The sequence below is a fragment of the Lolium perenne genome, chromosome 3 (genome assembly GCF_019359855.2).
Source record: "Lolium perenne isolate Kyuss_39 chromosome 3, Kyuss_2.0, whole genome shotgun sequence".
In the NCBI taxonomy this organism is placed as follows: Eukaryota; Viridiplantae; Streptophyta; class Magnoliopsida; order Poales; family Poaceae; genus Lolium; species Lolium perenne.
The window spans coordinates 105807227-105834037 of record NC_067246.2 but is presented as its reverse complement, the minus strand read 5'-3'; the positions used below and the strand labels follow the sequence as shown (position 1 = coordinate 105834037).

Here is a 26811-nt window from a genome sequence, read left to right as displayed (position 1 = left end):
CAGTGTGATCGCTGGCGATGGTGATCATGTCATCCAATGTCAGTTTGTTTGCATTGACCAAGCAAGTTAGCTTGTGTCGCAGCAATCCTCCTCGCTGCAAGCCCCCAATGAAGGCGTGCATTGCTGTGCGGTTGTCGACGTTCTCGCACTCGTTTCTGCATGCCAACCATCGGGTGAGGAAATTCCTCGATGTTTCACCCTTCTTCTGGATACATGCCTGCAGGTCGCTTGTTGTGGCAGGTCTCTTGTAGGTGCCCCTGAAGTGTTTCTCGAAAGCGTTCTTCAGGTCAAACCAGCAAAAGATGGAATTCTTCTCGAGGTCACTGAGCCAGATCCGGGCTGGACCTACAAGGTACAACTGAAGCATGCGGCAGGCGATGTTAGGGGTTCCTCCGGCGAAGGTTACAGCATTATAGTAATCCTCAATCCAGGTATCCGGCCTTTCCGTGCCATCATAATTCTTCAGATTTTCGGGTAGCTTGAGATTCATCCTTGGCTTTGGTTCCTCTCGAATCATCATGCCAAAGCATTTTGGGCCAATGTAGTCAGATCTGTACTCATTGAGGCGTTCTCAGGCGTCGCGTGGGCCGCCGCCTGAGGTTTTTGAGCGGGAGCGGGATCTTCGGCCACCGCCTCCGCCTCCGCCTCCGCCGCTGGGTGGCGGTGAAGGGGACCTGCGAGGGGGCCTGTAAGATTTTTTGCTTCCGCCTTCTGAATCCCGGCGGTCTTCCCGAGGCTCGCTCCGGCTTCGGTGGCTACCTTCACCTTGGTGATAGTCTCCTCCATCGTTCCGGCTCCTGCGAGGCTCTGGCTCACGTTCCGCGTTCCGGCTCCTGCTCGCGATCATTGTTCCAGCTCCTTCTGGGCTCGGGCTCATGATCGTTGTTCTGGTTCCGACGTGGTTCCGGCGTGCGCGCCCTGGTCCTTGGCGGCGGCATATTGTCGCGGATGTTAATTCCACCAGCCCCATGGGGCCTGGTGTTTCCGAGCTGATCGGGGCGGCGAGGTGGCGGGGGACGCGGGTACCCGTTAGGCGGAGGTGACGGATCCCGGTACTTGTTCCTACCAGTGTACATTGCATCCTTTCCCTTCTTTGGGTCTGACGGAGGCGTCTTCGACGGCACGGGGATTGGGTTCGGGTGCTCCCTTGCTTTTCTTCTGCGCTCCGTGGATCCGGTGCGCGATTCATCATCAGGGTGGCGATTGATACGGGCGTCCTTCTGCGCGGTGGATACACAGTGATCCGGATTGGATTCCAACCTGCGCGAAGTATCGGCCTTACTCTGCTGCTGCATTGCAGAAGCAACGAGCTTGCGGACGTAATCGATATCAATCTCTTCGTCCTTTTTGTTCAGGATTTCCGCCGCTTTCTGCATGTTATCCTTTGGAGTTGCGAGCGGCTGCTGTTCGACAGGGGTTGCGAAGTTGATCCTCCGGGGAGGGATTGCTTCTCTGATGATTCTATCAGCCTCCGCCTGTGCGTAGGTCATTTTCACCTCCCACTCTTTTCTCATGCTCTTGACTTGCTCGAGTGTTGCGGTGATTTCGCGATCCTGTCTTTCGAAACGGTCCATGAGATGCGCAGCTTCTTCCCTCTCATCCAATATAGCAGCTGCGGTATTGGCAAACTTCTTGGCTGTGGCCAGCATCTCCTTTCTGGTGGCCTCTAAAGCCTCCGGATCTGCGGCGTCGCCAGGAGTTATTGGCTTGTTGAGGACGTCTGACTTTGCGACCAAATCCATGCGTGCTTGTGCAACTATTTCTTCCGGAGACAGGACATCCTCGTACGGTAGTCCCCGATCTAGCGGAGATCCTATATTGGACGGTCCCGGATCGGAGGCGGTGTTTTCATCTTCGGGTTCCTGCTGATCCAGCTGTGCCACGGTTGCGAGAACCTGCATGGGCTGGGCGGACTCAACGTCGGGTTGTTCACCGTATCCGTATTCTTTTACCTTCCGATCGAACTCTTCGGTGTCCATGGAATCCCTGGACATTGGGCTTAGGTTGCCGAGGATTGATTCCTCAGGGTTTCCGGCACCCTCTGGACCCGGAGCGTCGCTTTCTCCGATGACCTCCCTGCTGATCCGGAGCGACAGCGTTTTCCGGCGCCTCATCCTGCACGGGGCCAGCTCCGATCTCTTGAGGGGCGGCTCCGGCGGTATGGGCTAAGAAGTGCACGAAGTGACACCTTTGCTTCTCTAACACCTGGGAGACCCAGGCGGATCTGCATTGGTCTTCCACCGTTATTTCCTGCTCAGGGGCGGATTGGGTGGGTTTTGATTTTTTCAGATCTAAGGCGGAATCCTTCTTAGGAAGTTCCTGCGACTCAGATCGGATCTTCGCGACTGCGTCCTGCTCAGCGGCGATCGCGTCAGCGTTACTTACCAGTGGGTTTCCGTCGGAATCGACGGTTTCCCCGATGAAGATGTGTATGCCACCAACTGGGACGATGGAGAGCTTGACGTGGTCGGTTTTAGCCGGAATCCAGCACTCATCCGGAGGGACGATCGACAGATTTCCGGCGTAAAGGACACGCCCCACAACGATTGTGTCGTCGAAGCTTCCCATGGCGGAACCCTCCCGGTTCCGGCCTCCAGACGCCGCAGGCCCCACGGTGGGCGCCAACTGTCGTTGCCTATTCGACGGTACCTCGGAGGAGGGATCCTCACGAGGGGGAGAAGAAGTAGGGGCCATAGGGCGGAGTGCACACGGGACGGTGGTACGCGATTTACCCAGCTTCGGAACACCTGCACGATGACAGGGCCTACTGCTGCTTGTCTGGAATTATCTGGGCGCTTTCGCGTTGTTACAATGAGTTGTGATTGCGCCTCTAGGGCTCTCAGGATCCGGCTTATAAAGACGCACGGATCTAGGGTTTACATGGAGAGTCCTAGCCGGATTACAGGTTTGCCTAACTACGGTACAATGTCTTGCCGTGTAGGTCAAGGATCCACCCTTCCATCTATGTCACCCGGATCCGGGTCCTTACTGGGCCTCCATGGATCCGGGTTCCTCCACAAGGTCGGTCGGATCCGGCTCCCTGCTCCTGGGCCGGACATCTTCCATCGGGATCAACAACAACTGGGCCGCGCGATGGGCCACATGCCTCATCACCATCTGTGGGCCACCCGGGCTTGCCGGATCTAGGCACTGTCGATGGTACACCCATGAAGTATACCCACAACACAAACACATAAGGACTATTTGTAATGTTCCACATCTACTAGTTGGTAGAACTCATTGTTGTGAAATCATATTTGAGCACGCCCTAATGCTCATTCAAAGGCACAACACACGTCAGTTCTCACATCGACCATTTCCTCCCGCCTTTACATAACTATGTTTAGGTGAGAGGACAACTATGTTTACTTCCATGAGCACGATATATACTTGGGTCGGAAGAGAGCATAACTGAGAGTTCATGTGCTTAGACAGTCACACCCACAACCAAACAAATATTTCCTTTGTTTGAAGGTCCAAGAGACAAGAACCTTCTATATAAGTTGGTTTGGACTAGATCTTGAGAATGAGAAACATCAGGAAATAGTTTATTTGGCACATCTAGCTTTCGTGCGCCGCATTTTGATCTCATCATGTACGTGTTGGACATCTACAAGGCCGAAGTGCAAAAGACTGAACTTTACGCCATGTAAATTCCTCTGCGTAATCTGATGCTGCTACAATCGAGCTACGCCGATTCTTTTTTATGTCTTATGAGAATTCCATAAATCATTTTGTAATATCGTGCAACATAGCATCATGTGACATGCGGATCTAGCACTACATAAGTCCGACAAACTTTGTTAGAATAGGAAAAAAAGATTAAGGGCCTCTTTGATTCAAAGGACTGTCGTGGGAAGTTTTGAGGATCCAAATCCTTAGATTTTTTTGTACCGTTGTTATTTATTTGTAGGATTGAATTTCATATAGTTTTTTTTTTCAAGGAATCGTTTGCACTCCATTTTACAGGAAATTTAACGTCCACTCAGCCTCTTGGTAAGCATTCTTTGCTTCTCTTGTGTGGAAATCAAACAAACTTTGGTGTATAAGAAACTTCGTGGGGTTGGTACGTGTCTATCATTGCAATCCTGCGTTGTCCTATTCCTAAATTTTTGAAATCATGCGAATCAAAGAGACTCTGTGAATCAAAGGGACCCTAAATTAGAAAAAAAAAATCAAGTATTATAAGAGCTTGGGGATAAAAGGAGTATATGTTCGTTAGATCCGGCGAGACATGTTGAGAGAAGTAGATTGTAGAAGTTTGGATTTACTGGAAGACAATTTCTCTGTTGATAAAGAGTTTAAATAGCCATTGTGTTTCTGGTTCGTCGAGTTCAAATACCTCTTCCTAAAAAGGAGAGATAAACGAATGGCCGAGATACTTGCACATGCAAAGGCTAAACCAGAAGATTTAAAAAGAGCAGAACGAACGTGCAAACCAGCACGATAGTTCCGAGTCCGGCCATTTCGATTTTCGATCGTACGACTCGAACCGAGAGAATATCTAGTGCTCCCACCCCTTTGTATGCTACGGTTGCTACCGTATAAAAAATGTATTTTATACGTGTCAAAAAATTATACGAAAAATTGTGAGTGCTCATGAAGTATGTCCCTACAACATTCCAAAATTTCATGTCCAAATTCCACATGGACACTAAGAAACAAAAAAGAGAAAATCAGCATGAATAGTGTCATTCTCTGATTTTGTCTTTTTGTGACACTAGGTAGCACTATTTATGCGGATTTTCTCTTTTTTGTCTCTCATTGTTTATGTCGAATTTGGACATGAAATTTTGATATGTTGTAGGGACATTTTTCATGAGCACTCACAATTTTTCGTATAATTTTTTGATAAGTATAAAATATATTTTTTATACGGTAGCAACCGTAGCATACGAAGGGGTGGGAGCACTAGATATGTTCTCGACTCGAACCAGTTTTACGCTGGCTCGCCTGCCCATCACGCATCACGGGAACCTTCTCTGCGCTTTGTGCCTCACCACATCTCCAACGGAGCGACGCTTAGCGTCTGTTTGCGTCCGCGCGAGCCGATAATGTGTCAGGTTCAGCGGGGCGACGCATAGTGACCGCCTGACCGGGCTATCCGCAGCGACGTAATCGCGGCGCATATTTGTGTCTGCGATGCGTCGCGGCGGACGCTGCGCGGACGCCTCAAGTGACCGCTCGCTTTTTCACCGAACCCGCCTGGCAGCGAGCCAAAGGGCTATATCGAGCGCATCGCTTCCGCGGTCATCGCTTTCGCGTCTGCGCTGCAGCTTTCGCCATCAATATCGCGGATGCCTCTTCTGCACGCGCACTGGCGGGCGGCGGCTGGGCTTCTGCGCCGCCATCAATAGCATCGTGTCCCGCGCGCGGCCGGCCTTAAATATTGACCAGCATCGTCCCTGGAATCGCCCACACCACGGACACCTCCACTCCCACCCCCTCACCGCCGCGCGCCACCGCATCACCATGGGGAAGAAGAAGAACGACTCTGAGGCGTCTCGCAGTGGCACCAAGAAGGTGGAGCGGACGCACATGGTGCCGCTGCCCGTCAATGTGGTGCGGCTCATGCACACGAACTGGACGCCATGCGCGGGCTGGCGGGACGTGAACCTGCCTGGCGGCTCAACTACCTCCAGGTGCTTGTCCCGCCCGTGCCTGCGCGCGAGCCAGAGAGGAGCGCCGAGATCCAGTGCAGGCGGCGGTACCTGCCACCGGACCTCCGCGCCGATCCTGCCCACGCCATCGACTCCGACACCTGGCGCACCTGGCGCGAGACCGAGAAGGATCCTAGGAGGAAGGCAGGCTTCCTCGGCGACAGGGACTTCCCGTTTGACCATCCACTGCCGCCTCGTCATGGAACACGCCAGCCGCCTGCGCCTGCACAGGATGACGACGATGACGATTACATCGACGCGCTAGCCTACCACAACGAGGAGGCCAAGGACGACAGCGACGACTATGTCGCCTGCATTTTCCAGGAATGGCAGTTGGCCATGGCGGAGGGCCGGGAGTTCGAGTACCCGACGATGATGACGGACGACGAGGTCGCGAGGCTCGGCGTCCTCGTCTCGGAGGTGGATCGACCGGTGCAGTCGCCGTTGACCCGGTACGCCACCGGCATCATGCCGCTGGGCCTCACGGAGGAAGAGGCCCTACGACGGGCGCTCGAGGACTCTGCCCCGCAATCGGTGCAACCGTTGCCTCCACCTCCGCCGTACAACCCATGGGCGGCTCCACCTCCACCACCGGCATGGGATGCTCCACCTCCACCACCGAAGTGGGCTGCTCAACCTCCACCACCGGCGTGGGCTGCTCAACCTCCACCACCGCCGGCGGCACCAGCGTATGTTCCGCCGATTGCCAACTGGCCGTGGCTAGTACCGGAGCTCATCGTGATCGACGATGACAACGAGGAATAGGCGAAAGCGTTCTTAGGTTTTATATTTTATTTTCCTTTCTTTTACTACGTAAATTATATTTCTATGTTAAAAAATACAAAATCAAAAAAAATACATGCTGCCGCTCGAGCCACCTAGCAAAATCACCTCCCTTGCCGTCCCTCTCCCCTCTCTTTCTTCTTCTCTTCAGCCCCTCTCACTCAACGCGAACCAGAACCCGCCTACGCGACACGAAGCGAGGCGTCAGCTCGCCCGCCGCGAGATGGTAAGCACGACCCCATCCCCCATTCCCATGCCTCCGCCGGCCCACCGGCGGCCGCCGCGTCCGCACGCGGATCTAGCCCGCCTCCGGTGGGTCGTTTAAGAAACACGAAATCAATATCACAAGTGCATTTTGGATTACAACTATTTATGATTGTAGGGAGAAATATCATTAAAGTTGGGTTAAAATGAGTGAGATCCGTTTCTTTTTATGTCTTGTGAGGATTTGACAAATCATTTTCTAATAGGTTGCGGCATATCATCACGTGGCATGTGGATCCGGTATTACATAAGTCCGACAAAATTTGTGAGGATTGGAAAAAAAGAAGTTAATGGCCTCTTTGATTTAAAGGATTGTCGTGGGTAGTTCTTAGGATCCAAATTCTTAGATTTTTTTCTACGGTGGTTGTTTGATTTAGAGGATTGAATTTCATATATTTTTTTTTCAAGGAACCATTTGAACTCCATTTTACACGCATCTACTCAACCTTTTGGTAAGAATTCTTTGCTTCTCTTGTGTGGAAATCAAACAAACTTCAAAGTGTGGATCAAACAAGCACCAACAACACTTAGAATCCAGAGTTTCTTACACATGAGAGCTGCAAATATTAGGAGTTTCAAATACATAGGGACTATTTGTAATGTTCCACATCTACTAGTTGGTAGAACTCATTATTGTGAAATCATATTTGAGCACGCCTACTACTCATTCAAAGGTACAACACATGTCAGTTCTCACATCGACCATTTCCTCCCGCCTTTACATAACTATGTTTAGGTGAGAGGACAACTATGTTTACTTCCATGAGCACGATATATACTTGCATCAGAAGAGAGCACATTTAAGAGTTCATGTGCTTAGGGAGTCACACCCACACCCAAACAAATAATTCCTTCGTTTGAAGGTCCGAGAGACAAGAACCTTCTATATTGGTTGGTTTGGACTAGAGCTTGAGAATGAGAAATATCAGCAAATGGCTTATTTGGAACATCTAGCCTTTGTGCGCCGCATTTTGGCCTCATGTTGTACGTTTTGGACATCTCCAAGGTCGAACTGCAAACAGATGAACTATACGCTATGTAAATTCCTCTGCGTAATCTGATGCTGCTACAATCGAGCTACACAAGTGTGATTGTAGGGAGAACTATCACTGAAGCTGGGTTAAAATAATTGTGATCCAATTCTTTTTCATGTCTTATGATAATTCCACAAATCATTCTCTAATATCGTACAACAGAGCATCACGTGGCATATGGATCTGGCACTACATAAGTCCGACAAACTTTGTTAGGATTGTTATAAGGGCCTCTTTGATTCAAAGGATTATCGTGGGAAGTTTTTCAGGATCTACAGTGCAACTCGAAGGCCGAGAAGTCAACAACTACTTCAAGGGACATGACCCTGTCAGAAGAGTCAAACACCACATCCACCATGGAGAAAACCTAGATTAGCAGTAGAAGAGAACTAGCTCCCTAAACCTAGCTCCTATTTTAGCTATAACCCAGGCATAGCCTCTATAGCTAGTCAATTTCTCCATAGATAGAGTTCGTGATAAGATTAGAGTACGATTCGTTCTTCTGGAGCTTATTTGCAGAGGCTGTGCTGATCTTATGTAAAGAGTCTGTGTGTAAATCTATAGATATGCCTTGGAACCGCATATATTTCTGTTGTACCACTCTGAGGGATGTAATACTAGTGGAACGGTGTTTCATCGGTGTTATGTCAACGACTTGCATACTACACAATGCAGTGGTATGCTGGGTCACCACAGTTTTGCGCTCAAAGTTACTGTAGTCTTTAGCATAAAACTACCACTTTTTGCATAAATTTTGAAAAACTAGCACTTTAGGTTTCCGTGACAATGCGACCACTATAGTGCATTTCTTTTTGGCAATATGCACTAAACTTGAATTAAACACGTTTGACAATGATTGTGGTACGCACCTGTAAGGCTGACGTGTCACAAAACTTAATGAACTTGCTAATGTTGATAGGGACCCACTAGTCAGCCAATTAAAAAATAAAAAAATGGTTGAGATGTGAAGGAGGCTGCTTCCTTCCTCGTGCCCTATGCCGCCCGATGGCAGGAGCACCTTGGCCAGGAAGGGAGTCGGGCACCACCGCGATCTCTGCCCCTTCCTGCTCTGATGAGGTAGGGCGCCGCCTCCCTCCCACCATGCCTCACCTGCCCTCTGATCCACGATGATTCCAAGGCTCCAAATATTGCGATGGTGGCCTCCCGCTCGAGGACCGCCGCATACTCCTCCTCTCGTACCGCATCGGTGTCCTGAGCCGAGGCGGCACAGAGGACCGACTCACGCTCACATTAGAGTTGGACCGATTCCTTGCCAACAAGGATGAGGGGCAGATCGCCAAGGACATGAAGGGCGGGATACTGCTGCTCAATGCCGCCACTAGGGTTGCGAGGACCATGGTGTTGTTCGGCCTATTCCGGTGCTCTCGCGAACCAGCACCGTCACCACACTCCTTTTACAAGGAGGAAGGGCGCAAGGCGAGAATGTAAAATGTAGTTTTCTAGAATTTATGCAGGAAAGTGATAGTTTAATGCTAAAGACTCGAGTTAATGGCCCCAACTTATCACCGTATACTATTCTCTCCATTCAATGGTCAAGGTCTTGGAAAAGTCAAGCTAAGTAAACTTTGACCAACTTTTTATAAAATTTCATCAAGAACATCGATAATATATAAAAAATATTTTATGATGTATCTAACGGTGATGGTGTTGATTTTAGATTTTACATATGAATATTTTCCTAAAAGTTTAATCAAACTTTACATTATTTAATTTTTTTAAAATAAATGTAATCCTTATTCATTGGAACGGAGGTAGTATTCACGTGGAGTTAATGTGGAGGGATAGAAGACGACAGTCCAACCGGAGTAGATCTGATCGGGCAAACCCTCCCTTGAGCTTCATCCCCAAACCAAGCCCTCTCGTCTCTGCCTATTGGCCTTCCTGCCAAAGCTGATCTCAGTCTGCCCGTCCCTCCCTCCCTCCCTGGTCGCCGCGTCGCCGGCGACCTCAGCTCCCAGCGACGATGGTGCCGAGGTGAGTTTTCTTCCTCCTCCTATAAAAGACCTCCGCCAGGAATGCCGTGGGTTCTCTTCGGACTCCCGCGGGCTCCGCCCAGGGACCGGGAGGCCGTCTCCGCATCCGCTTTGTCCCGCTATTTGCCATCTCCATTTTCAACTCGCGAAACCCCTATTCCTCCTCAACTATCCGTCGGCGCTGCTCGTATGCACAGATTCTGGCCGTATTTGGGGGTTCTGACTCCCGTTTCTTCCCTATTCCTCTGCAGCTTTGTCATCACTTATTAGTGTGGCGTGGCGGCTCGACCTGCAGAACGCAGCACCAGCATGGAGGCTACCCCGCTGACGCAGCAGACCTTTGAGTTCAACGACAAGGTGCGCCTTTCGGGCTCCACTTCCCCCGGTTCAGTTCTGGTTTTCGTCCAATGCAGTGAGGCTACATCTTGGTGGATGTGCTTTGCAGGTGTTGCAGGACGAGCTGCATAGGCTGGGGCTCAAGGTCAACCACCATGAGGAGAACATCAGGTTCCTCAAGTCCGAGATCAACACCGTCCAAGAGTCCATAGCCGACCTCAGAAGTAAGATGTTTTGTTTGTTCGTCACATTGGCTTGTTCTTTGTTTGAGAATGAAGTGGACGGATACCGTCTGGCAGACCATGGAACGTATTAATTGTGCGGTGTTTGTGTTACTCAAACATTAAGCTGTCTAGTTCTTGGTACTCCCTCCGGTTCAGTTTAACAGACGCGTACAGAGTTGAAGAAAAACTTTGACCACTATTTTGGGCAACAAAATATGAATTGTATGCCACAAAAACTATACTGAGCCGGAGGGACTAGTAGTTAAACTCTTATCATTTATGGACTCTATTTGCCAAAACTCGTGTGTAGCATTGTTTCGAATGACGTTAACATTATCAGAGAAACTTGCAGTGTTCAAACTTGAATGACTACCCTTGCGAATGCTGAATCCTGAATTGATGGTTTATCAAATAGCTGATAAGATGGTGTGCAATTACACGCTTGCTAAAAACGAACATCATTTTGAGAATCTGAAGATTCCGTGTTATAAAATGACATGTACAAACAAGTATAAACATGTTCTCCAGAAAATCTGCTACCAGTGAAGAGCTTGTTATGCATCTATGCAGTTTTCCAACTTTAAATTCAGTGTACACGTGAGATGCACAAAAGATACAATTGGCTATGAGTAGTATTTTCACATGATGCCCTTGTGCCAATTTTATAAAAGGAAGCCAGAGCTGTCCTCTACTTTTCTCGATCTATTGCCCCTATTTATATGCTGAACCCTAGAACTTTTGACGGTAACTTGGAAAGGGTGATGTAATTTCAAATCATCGTACAATAGGTGTCCTATTCTTTCTTAAATCTATCGCCCCTATTTATATGCTGTTTCCTGGAACTTCTGTCAGTTAAACTTGGAAAGGGGGTGGTAATTGCAAATAATGGTACATCTGTTCAAGAAGCTGAGACGCTTGTTATTCAAAGCATACTTAATCAGGAAAAGACAGCGGCTTCGCTTGTATGCCATCTGCGCAAGTATGAACAAACGCAAATAATGAAAGATGTACTTGGTGTTGTGGCTACCTTGGGAAAAGTAAATGATGATAATCTAAGCAGGTCAGTTTTTATCTTTGTTTTCTATTGGATTTAGCGTCTCTGTTGGTGCTAATTTACTTCACACGATATGCTTGTTTGTCTACGTTTGATGTTATCATTTTCTTCTTGTAAATTTGTGATAGCCTACTGTCAGAGTACTTGGGAATAGACAATATGCTTGGCCTCGTTTGCAATACTTATAATTGCATCAAGGATCTTGAAATATATGACAACAAAGGCATCATTAATAAGAAAGAAGGTATTCATCGACTTGCTGGCACAATTGGAAGGCCTCTGGATGGGAGGTTCACCGTGTTCTGTCTTGAAAACATAAGGTGCCATTCTATATTAAATTCTCCTATTCTCCATTGGACTCAGACTGTGTGAACACTTTAACATTATACACTACTACACTCCGCAGGCCTTTTTCTGGAAAAGTTATGATTGATGATCGACAGAGACATCTTATATTGCATAAACCAAGGTTGCCTAGTGGGGAGGCTCCTCCTGGCTTTCTTGGTTTCGCAGTAAATATGATACATATGGACGAGGCATACTTGGGTTATCTCACACCCAATGGCCATGGCCTTAGGGAGACTTTGTTTTACAGTTTGTTTTCTCATTTGCAAGTTTATAAAACTACAGCTGATCTGCGAAGTGCTATTCCCTTGATAAATGATGGTGCCATTTCTCTGGATGGTGGTATATTCAGGCCTAATGGTTCATTCTGCCTTGGTGATTGGTACACAAATATGAATTTCATCCCTTAAGATTTCTTCATAATGTTGATGATGGATGACAGTGTTTGAGTTTTGCAGATTCTCCTGATTAGCGAGTCCTTTTATGACTCTAGACATTTCACTGCCTGTAAAAACATATACTCACTCTGCCCCTATTTAGGTGGCACACGTGTTTTTTGAGTTCGAAGTTTGACCATCAATTTGACCAACAAAAATGACTATATTTCATGTAAATTATACCATTAAATTCGTATCCAGATAAAGTTTTTAGTGGTATAATTTTTATAACAAGTAACACGTGTTATATTGGTCAAAGTTAAAACATGAAATATAGTCGCGCCATCTGCATTGGGACAGATGGAGTATTCAATAAAAATCAGGATTATCTTTCACAAGCTCAGTTTATAAAACTTGTTACAGCTGAAATAAGACAGTAATGTCGATTCCAGTAAGATCTATACAGTAAGCAAAACTATTAAGGATCTGCAGTCACTCTGCCTCTTTATTAATAATCGTTATGAAATGCAGCTTGTAATTTTCTATGTTCTCAAAAGAGAAATCCTACTCTATTGTTACGTTACCCTGATTTACATACTCAAAGCAGTTCGTATACTTATTGCTCTTTTTGTACTAAAATTTAGGTCATCACTTTTTGTTGATGATTATAAGTGACATTTGTAGGAAAAACGTAGAAGTGAAATTTACTGTAGCTGCAAGCCTTGTGGATTCAAGCACACATGGAAGTACCACTGAAATGGAATATCAAGTTAAACTGAAGAACTGGGAGAAGGAAAGGCTTATTGAGGATTTAAAAAGAGAGGAAGAGCTGTTAAAGCAAGTTAAGGACTTATTCGCCAATCTAAAGCAACAGCTTATGGACAGTCGTCTCATTTCACCATCGGTGGCAAAGGTGCATTCACAGTTCCTTTCTTTTCTCCTCGAAACTTCAGCTACTACATAAGGCAGCCTTTCGCAAAAAAGAAAAAAAAAACCGCATAAGGCAGCAATACAATGCAACATGATGTATGCACAAATTTTAGCTTCCGCAGCATGTACTGGTTATCTTTCTCTGAGATCTGGTATTTCAATGTAGTTTATGTAAGGTTTATTATGCTCTGAAATTTTTGTGGTGCATCTTGGCCACAGCTGCCTGCTGAACAGGAGGGGTGAGTCAGAGTGGTCTGTTATAAAAATAGAAATGAAAAACAGTGATCACCTTTTCCTCATCTGTTTTCTGTGGTATAAATGACACAACAATAGCACTGCCATATTCAGCCTTCACATGCTGCATCAGTTATCTGTTGGTTTCAGAATGATACTTATGGAGCATATACACAAAATTCATGTAATAACATGATTGGAGGATACTAATAGCCTGATAGATTTGATTCATGTATTTATGTGGATTAGTCATTGTTTTTGAGGATGGAAACATACTTGATTCTCCCATATACTTGAATGCTTTATCTACCTCGGAGTTCATTAACAATGGCCGGTTCATTGAAATCAAATTTTAAGGTGCTGCACAGTAATGTAACATACTGCAACTTATGAAAGCATGAGTTATGGGGCAAATCGTTATTGATCAGTGTTACATTCTTCCCATGTCTCTTGTAGATATACCAAGATACCTTTTTTTTCTCTCAGTAAAAAAGAGAAATACTTGATGCTCTCATGCAGTATGTCATACAAGAGCTGCAGGAGATTTATATGCTTCACTTGATTTTCATAGTCTCAGGAGTTCTGCCCATCCAACTTACTTAAAAAAAACTTTAACTTCGCTAGAACAGGCAGACATCATTTTTATTTTCCGCATTTAAGTAAATGATGAAAAATACTGAACATGAGAATGGACCTGATGTGATTACTTTTCTGCAGAGGGTGCAGGTTTCGCCAACAAATCGGTCACCAGCAACTCCAGGAAGTAATCCATTTTCAGCAACTCGTGGAAGTAACCACTTTGCAGCATCTCCTGGAAGTAGCCCGTTTGCAGCAACTCCTAGAAGTAACCCATTTGCAGGAACTCCTGGAAACAGTTCATTTGCAGCCAAGCCCCCCCACATGCGCTGACAGTATAAATGTTCACATGCAATGTTCTTGTGCTGGGAGTATTGCATGTGCTGGTTTCATTCCTGCTAAACCAACTTCGTTTTGCGATGTTCTTGAAGCTAGTTTTTAGTGCACAGTAGAGATGCAAAAAGTTAGTACAGAACTGACTTCTGTTCATGAGTTGGTGGTCTGTCTCTGGCTGTTTGAAACGGTTGTCTTATTTTGTTAGTTTTTCCCCTTCACTTCTTTTGCGTACCTCTCAAAAGAGAAGAGAAGGTGATAGAAAAGGTCCAACCTAACCGAATTCAGGAGAAGATTTCAGGCAACAGGGAAAGTGTTGTCTTGTTTCTTCACTAGCTGATTGTTTTGTTCCTGAACCGTCCTGCTGGAAGATTGCAGGAGCTTTTGTTCCCTCCAATCATGTATGAATCATGATATAACAAATCAGTGTATTATCAGTGAAGCAGCCTAGATTACTAAGAAGTAACAATTCTTGATACATCTTAGCTGCATTGGCTGATCTGATGATTACAATGGTTATCATTTTGCTTGTTGAAATTTGGCATTGAATTTATGTCATGACACAGCGGAAACCATATAATAAGGTTGTGATAGAACACGTTTTTCGTGAGGCAACCTTGTCCGTGTGTCGAAAGCTACCAGCAGGGTTCAATACAATTCCACAAGTTCCCCGTAGTCGCTTGCAAGATGGAACCGTCAAATCCGAGCTACAAAAATAGTAATGTGAAATTGTGCAGGCTGGATTAGATTCCAACACTGCTCCAAGAATCTGGCCTAGCTAGACAATGTCAAGACCGAGTAATAAAAATCTGAAGAGTTGAACCAGGCTCTCTTCCTGTCTTCAGCATGCACCACACTTCCTTGGATCTGAATTACTTGTCACTGCAAATTGCAAATGAGATCCCCTTGGGTTCAATGGATATCTGTATTTTGTTTCTTAATCAAGCTTGCAAACGGAAATGAATTGTGGACGTGTGCTTTTCAGTCATTAGACGCACCTTTTGTTGCTGCTGGAGGGGACTTTCCTCCCCTTGCCGGCTATAACATCGTCCATGCTCTGGCCGTAGCGCCTGTACCGGCCGCCGGAGGCGACAAAGCCGGGGCACGGCCGGTATGCCTTGATCGGCCACCAGCCGAACAAGGGGACGGCAGCTATGCCGCCCATGATCCGCCCTTCACCATTGCAGCCCCTCTCTGTTTCCTCCCGGCCGCAGCCCTTGCACCCCCTAAGCACGGTCAGCACATCATCATTTCATCTAGTACAAGCTATTTGAAATTTGGAACACACCATAGAAAAATCTAACTGAATTTCGAGATGAATCTACGGACTTATCGGTAAGCTACATTTTCTTGTCTGGCTCAGGAGCTGTTCGAAATCTTTTCTCTCCTTTTTTGGAGATAAAAATGGCATCTACTCATTGTAGTTTATTTAGAGTTTACATCAGCAGTTTTTAAAAGTTACGGTTTCTCAAAAGAAATGGAATGGTAATTCAGTTTAGCAGAAGTTGTCAAACAAGATGTCTGTTGGACAAGGCGACGCTTAGGCACCGCTTAAGCACGCTTAGGCACTAGGCGATGGACAAACGCCTCGCCTAGGGCATAAGCGGAAGTCTAGGCAGTGTAACTAAGAAATTGTCCTCCACAATAAGAAAACATGCAATATTTCACGATCGAGTTAGATGGGCATTATTTTCAAGGTAGTTCTTAAAAATTCACACATTTACGAAGCACCGATACTTCAAAACTTGCCGCTGCGTACCGTACTTCTCCGATACTCCGATACTCCACCGATACTCCGATACACGTATCGCTGGCGTATCCCATTTTCCCACATTAAAAAAGAAAGAAAAGAATGCCGATACTCCGCCGATACTCCAACGATACTCCGACGATACCTGGAATCTACGAAGCACTGATACTTCAAAACCTCTGCTTGCTTTCTCCTTTCTGGTGTGCTACTTTTCTGATGGTGAAGAAGCACGGCAGGCAGCCAGTCTTTTTTTGGTGCTATCGATACCTGGAGTGAGATACCGACGACATGTCATCCGCAGGCAGTGGCATGGTAGGCAGCCAGTCTTCTTTTGGTGGTAGGCTAGTGCTAAGATAGGTAGCTGCCTCCCCAAGGTACTGCTGGCTGCTGCCTCCCATATGTACCTGAGATTGGTAGCAGCTGCTTGCTTGCTGCTCTGCTAGTCCTAATGCTAGGCCTGCGTATTGCTGCTTGATTGTTGCTCTCCCGTTTGACACGATTGCTTGGCTGGCCAGGAAGTGAGATGGCATCTGCAGGAGGTCAATCTTCAGTTGGTCCTAGTGCAAGCAATTCCATAGACAGAAAATGGGGCAGTACTTCTATGTTCTATCCCATCTTTTGTATTTACTTCATTATGATTTTTGATTTATGGTCTATTATATTTTTGCATTTATACATATACTCGCCGTATCGCCGTTTCGCTGTTTTTTGAAATCGTCGTATCCCGTATCGCCGTCTCCGTATCGCCGTATCCGTGTTGCCGTATCGGTGCTTCGTATTTGCATGCTCTAAATTAATTTTTATTCACATATAATAACCCATATACACACTTGATGGTATAAATGATGCCCGCCTAGGCTGCGCCTAGGCCGCTTAAGCATCGCCTAGGCATTAGGCGAACGACAATTGCCTCGCTTACGCCTAGCGCTTTTTCCAACCTCCGCCAGTGGAAACAAAAAAAGAAAAAGATAAAACGGTTTAGCAAAAGTTGTCAAACAAGATGTGACTCAGCTATAATAACCCATATACACACTTGATGGTATAAATGATGCCTAGGCTGCACCTAGGCCGCTTAAGCATCGCCTAGGCATTAGGCGACGACAATTGTCTCGCTTACGCCTAGCGCTTTTTCCAACCTCCGCTAGTGGAAACAAAAAAAGAAAAAGATAAAGCGGTTTAGCAAAAGTTGTCAAACAGGATGTGACTCAGCTAATACACGTACTACAACAGTGGAAACAAAAAAAACAAAAGAAAAATAGGTTCTACCGAGAATTGAACTCGGGTTACTGGATTCAGAGTCCAATGTCCTAACCGCTAGACCATAGAACCATTTGCTGATGAAGATTCGTCACCACCATTTATAGTTTATTCATCACTTGCATAATCATAGTTTCCAGTGAATTTGAGACAAGTATAATACGGAAGCATGTACCTGAAGTTGGGGTCATCCCTGTAGTCGTAGCTGACAGGTGCCGGAGCAGGAGCAGGGGACGTCGCCTCTGCTGCTCCCTCTTGGTCTTTGGTCACAACGGAAGAAGATGAAGAGCTACCAGATGAGCTGCAGAGAAGGCTGCCTCTGGCTCTTGTTGGTGCGAGCTTCCTGTGCAGAAGACGAGATGCGGAAGGAGACGAGGAGTGGTTGGTCGAGGAGAGGACGGCGTTGTGGGGAGGAGGAGCGGGGAGCTGTAGCAGCCAGAGGGAGGCCGCCATTGCCGTAGTGTCTGCCACACTCCCTGTGTGCTCTCCGTTTGCTCCCTCCCTGGAGATGGAGCCAGGGGAGAAAGAAGAAGAAATGGAGGAGAAAATTGGGGAAGGTGGAGAAAGATTGGACGATGAACTGGGAGCCACGTGGTCGGGACGCAGCTTTGTGGTGAGGATAATGCATGGTGGGTGATTTTTTGGGGGGGATTTAATCAGTTTTTCTTTGTCTCTGCACTGTTTGTTTTCAAATTTTGCTTGCAGATGATAAAAAAAACACTGGCTACCTCAAAATGATTGTTGTTATCTTGACGTGAGAAGTCATACCGTTCATGTGGGAAAAAAATACAAATGAAAAAAAAAATCAAAAAACTAGGTTCTACCGAGAATTGAACTCGGGTTACTGGATTCAGAGTCCAATGTCCTAACCGCTAGACCATAGAACCTGATTTGATTACTGGCACTACAACCTGAATATAAACCATTTACCGAGACCCTGCTAGTCCTTGCTTCAGGCCTATTGACCAAATAATCCTGAGAAAACCTTCAAAAGGACAATTCATAATGTATGACAAGAGGTTGGGCCTAAGTTTAATCTCGAATTGGTAATATAGTGCGAGTTGGATTTTCTTTACTTCTATCAAATTTTCTTCAAGCAATCGCGACGACATGTAGATTAGGAGTAGCTCATGCGTGTGCTCCTTCTCTGTCACCCATCTCGATATGCACAACTTCGATCAAATTTTACTACGTCGGACATTCATTGGTGACTATTCAACAAATATATAACAAATGTAATTAAGTTGACTATCAAACCGCGAGGTACTGAGACATTGACGAAAGAAGACATACTCAAAGGAGCTAGAATGTCCCTTAGTGGCCCCGGGGTAATAGGCGTTTTGATGATATTATGGATTGGCATAATCCTAAGGAAAAATTTACATTAGTCTAATTTTGAAAAACACGAACTCAAAATGGGTATACACTAAACTAATTGCACCAGAAAATGTTACTAAACAAGATAGGCAATTAGAAGTAAAATTAGTAAGAAATTCAAATGATGCATAAGATATATAAAATAGAGCTAGTGTGGACTGCAAAATGTAAGACAGAGACAACTAGAGACGATGTTTACCTGGAATTCAAATATCCATTTATATTCTACTCACAATTGGAGAGGTTGTGCCAAATACTCCAAACGGTCACAAGGACATAGCCTTCTTCACCGAGAAAAATATGAGCTCCCCCTAACTTCTTCCTCCATCTTGTATATGGTAAACTTCACAAATTATCAGCCACTCGGGCCTCTTCACAAACTTCACAAAGAGGTAAGCGAGGTAACAAACACCAAACCTTCTAGGAGACAGTGGCCTCCAAAAGAAACAACCTTTCACTCTCTCACTCCAAACAATTGACCCGGAGAGCTTAGACCAATGAAACAAATGCAAATCAAAGCAACTTGTGCTCAAATCCACCATCCCAAGTTTCACCAAAATAAAAATAAAAAACTCATGCAATAGAGGGAGTGAAGAGGAGGTGAATAATGGAGAAGGTCAACAAATGAGTTTTAGATCCCTGAGATTATTTTACCTCATTTAGACTAGAGATTAATGCTTTGGAGGAGGATCTTTGATGTACAAAATAGGGGAGAACCTAGATACAAGAGTCTCCCTCTAGTGGGGAAGAAGACTCCCTTTTATATGCCCAAAGAAATATGCTCGTTACCTTTCCTGTAACCGATCCAGATATGGTTTTGGACAGTCAAGCTTTGGTACCAAGCAAAGAACATTTTACTTAGCTTGATGGTGACGTTCATGCTCGCTTGGTGAAGCCTCACCCCCCCCCCCCCCACAAGCTTCACTTAAGCACATCCCCACATACCCATGATCATCAAATGGACCACAAGTTCGAGCATATCCATCAGGGTTGCTTATCTTGAACGTGCCCTTCTCGACCTTGATGATGGTCTCCACCAGGAAATGCTGATCGACGAAAGATGTTTTGGATGGTTGAGAATGATTGATGAAGATGAACACATATATTATTATTATAGAAAGGAAATGAGGGGAGGTATGGCAGACACATCCGTGCAACGTCATTGTGGTGACCCTGCATACCACTGCATGTTGTAATATGCTAGTCGTTGATATAACATTCACGAAGTACCATTCCGCAAATATTACATCCCTCAGAGTAGTACAACAGAACATAGCAGGTCCATAACTCATTCACTTATTATTACAAGCATAAAACACATATCGTCTCGGAGCTCCTCTTGGGTCCTAAGAGGGATACTCCTGGGTTCGAGGCGAACCCAACTTAACTTACAATATAGAAGTTTCACTAGGTTATACATTTATTACCTCAAGCAGCTAAATACTAAGAGTTCACACTGCTCGGCTACTACTACTACTCGGTGCTTCTAGGCTTGATCTCCGTCTACGCCTTCAATACCTCCAGAGAGGTCTGGTTCTTCATAGCCGATGATCTCGGCTCCTTCAGGGTTGTCGTAGTCCTCCTCCAGACGATTCAGACAATCTAAGCAAGGGATTTAAGAGTGGGATGAGTACGAGCGTACTCAACAAGTTCATTATAGATAAGAGATGTTTAATGCACTAGCTACGATATTAGACCAGAAAGTCTAATACCAATGCAGGTTTTGATAAACATTTCTTCAAGAGATTGCTTTTATTTCAAAGAGCTATGTCCGTCAGCCTTCACCGGTTTACTAGAACTTCATGGAGCTCCTTTCCGGCCGCGTTCAGCGATTCCATATCCCGGAACAGGGAGTGACAGGTCACGGTTCTTTACACTCTGCAGAGGTGTGTTGCTTTACCCATAAGAGATCTTAACCTTGGTGCCAACCGGGCAGCTTTCCCGTCCACACTTCCTTCGGTGTGAGGCCCGGTATAAGGTCTAGCCAATCATGTTCCTCCGCTACCTCGAACACCCACCCTTTTTTGCATGCCCCGACCCTGGGTCCACGCCGGTCCCATTATTCCCGTAGATTTCAGGGTGGACCCCGACCACGACGTCAATGCAGGGCTCTACCATACATTCCTACGCCGGCAGCTGCAACCCATCATAGACCGCAATACCGTGGGGACTTAGGACTCCCCAGCCTCACCGCTTGCTCCTTCGGGCGACAAGTGTACTATGGACAATGCCGTGGGGACTTAGGGCTCCCCAGCCTCACCGCTTGCCCCCTTGGATTACAAGTGTACTACGGTAAATGATGGCGTGTAACACACACGTTCGTTGGGAACCCCAAGAGGAAGGTATGTTGCACACAGTAGCAAGTTTTTCCTCAGAAAGAAACCAAGGTTTATGATACGTCTCCGACGTATCGATAATTTCTTATGTTCCATGCCACATTATTGATGATATCTACATGTTTTATACACATTATATGTCGTATTTATGCATTTTCCGGCACTAACCTATTAACGAGATGCCGAAGAGCCAGTTGCTGTTTTCTGCTGTTTTTGGTTTCAGAAATCCTAGTAAGGAAATATTCTCGGAATTGGGCGAAATCAACGCCCAGGGTCCTATTTTTGCACGAAGCTTCCAGAAGACCGAGGGGGAAAGGAAGTGGGGCCACGAGGCGCCGACACAACAGGGCGGCGCGGCCTGGCCCTTGGCCGCGCGGCCCTGGCGTGTGGGGCCCTCGTGTGCCCCCCCGCGTTGCCCTTCCGCCTACATATAGTCTTCGTCGCGAAACCCCCAGTACCGAGAGCCACGATACGGAAAACCTTACTGAGACGCCGCCGCCGCCAATCCCATCTCGGGGGATTCTGGAGATCGCCTCCGGCACCCTGCCGGAGAGGGGAATCATCTCCCGGAGGACTCTTCACCGCCATGGTCGCCTCCGGAGTGATGAGTGAGTAGTTCACCCCTGGACTATGGGTCCATAGCAGTAGCTAGATGGTTGTCTTCTCCTCATGTGCTTCATTGTCGGATCTTGTGAGCTGCCTAACATGATCAAGATCATCTATTTGTAATGCTATATGTTGTGTTTGTCGGGATCCGATGGATAGAGAATACTATGTTATGTTGATTATCAATCTATTACCTATGTGTTGTTTATGATCTTGCATGCTCTCCGTTATTAGTAGAGGCTCTGGCCAAGTTTTTGCTCTTAACTCCAAGAGGGAGTATTTATGCTCGATAGTGGGTTCATGCCTCCATTAAATCTGGGACAGTGACAGAAAGTTCTAAGGTTGTGGATGTGCTGTTGCCACTAGGGATAAAACATTGATGCTATGTCTAAGGATGTAGTTATTGATTACATTACGCACCATACTTAATGCAATTGTCTGTTGTTTACAACTTAATACTGGAAGGGGTTCGGATGATAACCTGAAGGTGGACTTTTTAGGCATAGATGCATGCTGGATAGCGGTCTATGTACTTTGTCGTAATGCCCAATTAAATCTCACAATACTCATCATATCATGTATGTGCATGGTCATGCCCTCTCTATTTGTCAATTGCCCGACTGTAATTTGTTCACCCAACATGCTATTTATCTTATGGGAGAGACACCTCTAGTGAACTGTGGACCCCGGTCCATTCTTTTACATTGAATACAATCTACTGCAATACTTGTTCTACTGTTTTCTGCAAACAATCATCATCCACACTATATATCTAATCCTTTGTTACAGCAAGCCGGTGAGATTGACAACCTCGCTGTTTCGTTGGGGCAAAGTACTTTGGTTGTGTTATGCAGGTTCCACGTTGGCGCCGGAATCCCTGGTGTTGCACCGCACTACATCCCGCCGCCATCAACCTTCAACGTGCTTCTTGGCTCCTACTGGTTCGATAAACCTTGGTTTCTTACTGAGGGAAACTTGCTGCTGTACGCATCACACCTTCCACTTGGGGTTCCCAACGGACGCGTGCTGTACGCGTATCAAGCTAAATTTCTGGCGCCGTTGCCGGGGAACTGAAGAAAAATTACACCACAAAGATTTCTAACTCCCACGTCAACTACACGCCAGCAAGTAAATTTCTGGCGCCGTTGCCGGGGAGATCAAGACACGCTGCAAGGGGAGTCTCCACAATCCAATCTCTTTACTTTGTTTTTGTCTTGCTTTATTTTATTTACTACTTTGTTTGCTGCATTATATCAAAACACAAAAAAATTAGTTGCTAGCTTTACTTTATTTACTATCTTGCACTCTATATCAAAAACACAAAAAAATTAGTTACTTGCATTTACTTTATCTAGTTTGCTTTATTTACTACTGCTAAAATGGCCACTCCTGAAAATACTAAGTTGTGTGACTTCACAACCACAAATAATAATGATTTCTTATGCACACCTATTGCTCCACCTGCTACTACAGCAGAATTCTTTGAAATTAAACCTGCTTTACTGAATCTTGTTATGAGAGAGCAATTTTCTGGTGTTAGTTCTGATGATGCTGCTGCCCATCTCAATAATTTTGTTGAATTGTGTGAAATGCAAAAGTATAAAGATGTAGATGGTGAAATTATAAAATTAAAATGTTTCCCTTTCTCATTAAGAGGAAGAGCTAAAGATTGGTTGCTATCTCTGCCTAAGAATAGTATTGATTCATGTTTAAATGCAAGGATGCTTTTATTGGTAGATATTATCCCCCTGCTAAAATTATATCTTTGAGAAGTAGCATAATGAATTTTAAACAATTGGATAATGAGCATGTTGCACAAGCTTGGGAAAGAATGAAATCTTTGGTTAAAAATTGCCCAACCCATGGACTGACTACTTGGATGATCATCCAAACCTTTTATGCAGGACTGAATTTTTCTTCACGGAACCTATTGGATTCAGCTACTGGAGGTACCTTTATGTCCATCACTCTTGGTGAAGCAACAAAACTTCTTGATAATATGATGATTAATTACTCTGAATGGCACACGGAAAGAGCTCCACAAGGTAAGAAGGTAAATTCTGTCGAAGAAACCTCTTCCTTGAGTGATAAGATTGATGCTATTATGTCTATGCTTGTGAATGATAGGACTAATGTTGATCCTAATAATGTTCCGTTAGCTTCATTGGTTGCCCAAGAAGAACATGTTGATGTAAACTTCATTAAAAATAATAATTTCAACAACAATGCTTATCGGAACAATTCTAGTAATAACTATAGGCCATATCCTTATAATAATGGTAACGGTTATGGTAATTCTTATGGGAATTTTTACAACAATAATAGGAGTGCACCCCCTGGTCTTGAAGCTATGCTTAAAGAATTTATTAGTACACAAACTGCTTTTAACAAATCTGTTGAGGAAAAGCTCAATAAAATTGATATTCTTGCTTCTAAGGTTGATAGTCTTGCCTCTGATGTTGATCTTTTGAAATCGAAAGTTATGCCTAATAAGGATATTGAAAATAAAATTGTTACTACAACAAATGCCATCCAAGTTAGAATTAATGAGAATATAAGATTAATGGCCGAATTGCATGCTAGGTGGGAAAGAGAAGAAAAAGAAAAACTAGCTAAAGAGAATAATGTAGCTAAAGTTTGGACTATTACCACCACTAGTAATGTTAATGATTCACATGTTGCTGCACCTCCTACTATCAATGGTAAAATAATTGGTGTTGGCAATGTTTCTACTCCTAATGCAAAGCCTACAAAACTGCAAAAAACTGCTGAAACTGCCTGTGATAAAACTGCTGAAATTTTTTCCAACATTGGGGATGATGATCCCATTGCTTTAGATTATAATGGTTTGGATTTCGATGATTGCCACATCTCTGAAGTTATAAAGTTCTTGCAAAAACTTGCTAAGAGTCCTAATGCTAGTGCTATAAACTTGGCTTTCACAAAACACATTACAAATGCTCTCATAAAAGCTAGAGAAGAGAAATTAGAACGTGAAGCTTCTATTCCTAGAAAGCTAGAAGATGGTTGGGAGCCCATCATTAAGATGAAGGTCAATGACTTTGTTTGTAATGCTTTATGTGATCTTGGTGCAAGTATTTCCGTTATGCCTAAGAAAATTTATGATATGCTTGACTTGCCACCATTGAAAAAATTGTTATTTGGATGTTAATCTTGTTGATAATGCTATAAAGAAACCTTTGGGGAGAGTTGATAATGTTCGCATTACCGTTAATAATAACCTTGTCCCCATTGATTTTGTTGTCTTGGATATTGAATGCAATGCATCTTGCCCCATTATATTGGGAAGACCTTTTCTTCGAACTGCTGGTGCTATCATTGATATGAAGGAAGGTAATATTAAATATCAATTTCCTCTCAAGAAAGGTATGGAACACTTCCCTAGAAAGAGAATGAAGTTACCTTTTGATTCTATTATTAGAACAAGTTATGATGTTGATACTTCGTCTCTTGATAATACTTGATACACACTTTCTGCGCCTAGCTGAAAGGCGTTAAAGAAAAGCGCTTATGGGAGACAACCCATGTTTTTACTACAGTACTTTTATTTTATATTTGAGTCCTGGAAGTTGTTTACTACTGTAGCAACCTCTCCTTATCTTAGTTTTGTGCATTGTTGTGCCAAGTAAAGTCTTTGATAGTAAGGTTCATACTGGATTTGGATTACTGCGCAGTAACAGATTTCTTTGTTGTCACGAATTTCGACCTGCCTCTCTGTAGGTAGCTCAGAAAAATATGCCAATTTACGTGCCTGATCCTCAGATATGTACGCAACTTTCATTCAATTTGGGCATTTTCATTTGAGCAAGTCTGGTGCCATTTTAAAATTCGTTTTTACGAACTGTTCTGTTTTGACAGATTCTGCCTTTTATTTCGCATTGCCTCTTTTGCTATGTTGGATGAATTTCTTTGATCCATTAATGTCCAGTAGCTTTATGCAATATCCAGAAGTGTTAAGAATGATTATGTCACCTCTGAACATATAAATTTTTATTATGCACTAACCCTCTAATGAGTTGTTTCGAGTTTGGTGTGGAGGAAGTTTTCAAGGATCAAGAGAGGGAAATGATGCAATATGATCAAGGAGAGTGAAAGCTCTAAGCTTGGGGATGCCCCGGTGGTTCACCCCTGCATATATTAAGAAGACTCAAGCGTCTAAGCTTGGGGATGCCCAAGGCATCCCCTTCTTCATCGACAACATTATCAGGTTCTGTTGCGGTCAGAAACCCACCGGCGAGTAGCGACGGGCAACACAGTAGAGCCGGGAACAACTTAGGGCTGCGGCTGGCCCTGGTCCCTCCGAGCGACGGCCCGCAAAGCCTCTGGTACGCACGTCCGATGCTGGTGCAAGGGCGTGCTACCTGACCTATACCTGGTCAGGAAGGTGATGGAGATGCCTCGCTTAGTTTCCTGCATGGCATACACGTAAACATTAAATACGAGCCTCGATCGGCTCTCAGGTTATCCTGTGAATCGGCTCAAGGAGCCGATCCACCCATGATTCGTACGAGGTGCACGAATATATGGTGGTCCTGCTTGATCAAGATAAAGCTAAAGCGATCTACGACGATTTAGGGTTTTCACCGCATAATCGGATCATCCTACTCACGATTGGGCCTCGCGGTCACGTACGGTGATCGTAAGCCGGTCCTAGACAAGGCCTAAAAACCAACACGAGGTTGATCCTCGGAACATCCTGTCTAGGGCTAGCAAACGACACCCTATGCGTCGCTGGATCCTCCAACCCTTTGTAAGGCCTAACTATTGCAGATATTAAACTAATCCTTGAAGAACAAGGAGCAACCGTAACGGATCGGATCTACTAAATAATGATCAAGCGGGGTGCCGCCCCTACACCTAAGATAGGTGTAAGGGCGGCTAGATATGCAAGGGTTGCACTACGACAGCATATGATACGAAGAACAATGCTAACCCTAACACATCTAAGATAACTACGTTGCTCGCCATCAAAAAGGCTTCAGTACGAGCAACGCATGAACAACGAAATAAGCTTGTGCTGCCTAGATCGCAAGATGCGATCTAGGCAGCATGATGCTTACCGGTAGAAACCCTCGAGACGAAGGAGTTGGCGATGCGCCGAGATTGATTTGTGGTGAACGTTGGTTGTTGTTTATTCCATAAACCCTAGATACATATTTATAGTCCAGGGGACTTTCTAATTTAGGCGTGCACCTAACCGTGCACGAGTAAAACTCTATCTTTTAATCTAAGATGCGATCTACTATATTACAGATACACGGGCAATCTAGCCCAAACTCTTCGTGCAAAGCCGTTTCAGAGATCTTCCACATGTAATCTT

General features: G+C 45.1%; 2 protein-coding genes, 1 long non-coding RNA gene and 2 other non-coding genes across 5 annotated transcripts; 1 reads left to right on the top strand and 4 right to left on the bottom strand.

The window, feature by feature from the left end:
* The first annotated feature begins 9579 nt into the window (after positions 1–9579).
* Positions 9580–14622, top strand: LOC127342071 (protein DEFECTIVE IN MERISTEM SILENCING 3). Its single transcript, XM_051368005.2, has 8 exons — positions 9580–9736; positions 9987–10092; positions 10181–10295; positions 11148–11355; positions 11478–11669; positions 11756–12076; positions 12756–12984; positions 13953–14622. Exons 2-8 carry the CDS (start codon positions 10045–10047, stop codon positions 14142–14144), a joined length of 1305 nt encoding a protein of 434 aa, XP_051223965.1. The 5' UTR covers positions 9580–9736; positions 9987–10044; the 3' UTR covers positions 14145–14622.
* A 146-nt stretch (positions 14623–14768) lies between these two features.
* LOC127342076 (uncharacterized) lies at positions 14769–17733 on the bottom strand. Its single transcript, XM_051368009.2, has 3 exons — positions 17327–17733; positions 15143–15370; positions 14769–15026 (listed from the first exon to the last, which is right to left on the bottom strand). Exons 1-3 carry the CDS (start codon positions 17602–17604, stop codon positions 15017–15019), a joined length of 516 nt encoding a protein of 171 aa, XP_051223969.1. The 5' UTR covers positions 17605–17733; the 3' UTR covers positions 14769–15016.
* On the bottom strand, positions 15783–17319 carry LOC127342078 (uncharacterized). Its single transcript, XR_011755187.1, has 2 exons — positions 16299–17319; positions 15783–16161 (listed from the first exon to the last, which is right to left on the bottom strand). It is a non-coding gene; the product is annotated as an uncharacterized lncRNA (long non-coding RNA).
* Positions 17152–17223, bottom strand: TRNAQ-CUG (transfer RNA glutamine (anticodon CUG)). Its single transcript has one exon. It is a non-coding gene; the product is annotated as a tRNA-Gln (tRNA).
* A 233-nt stretch (positions 17734–17966) lies between the features above and the next one.
* On the bottom strand, positions 17967–18038 carry TRNAQ-CUG (transfer RNA glutamine (anticodon CUG)). Its single transcript has one exon. It is a non-coding gene; the product is annotated as a tRNA-Gln (tRNA).
* Positions 18039–26811: the final 8773 nt, after the last annotated feature.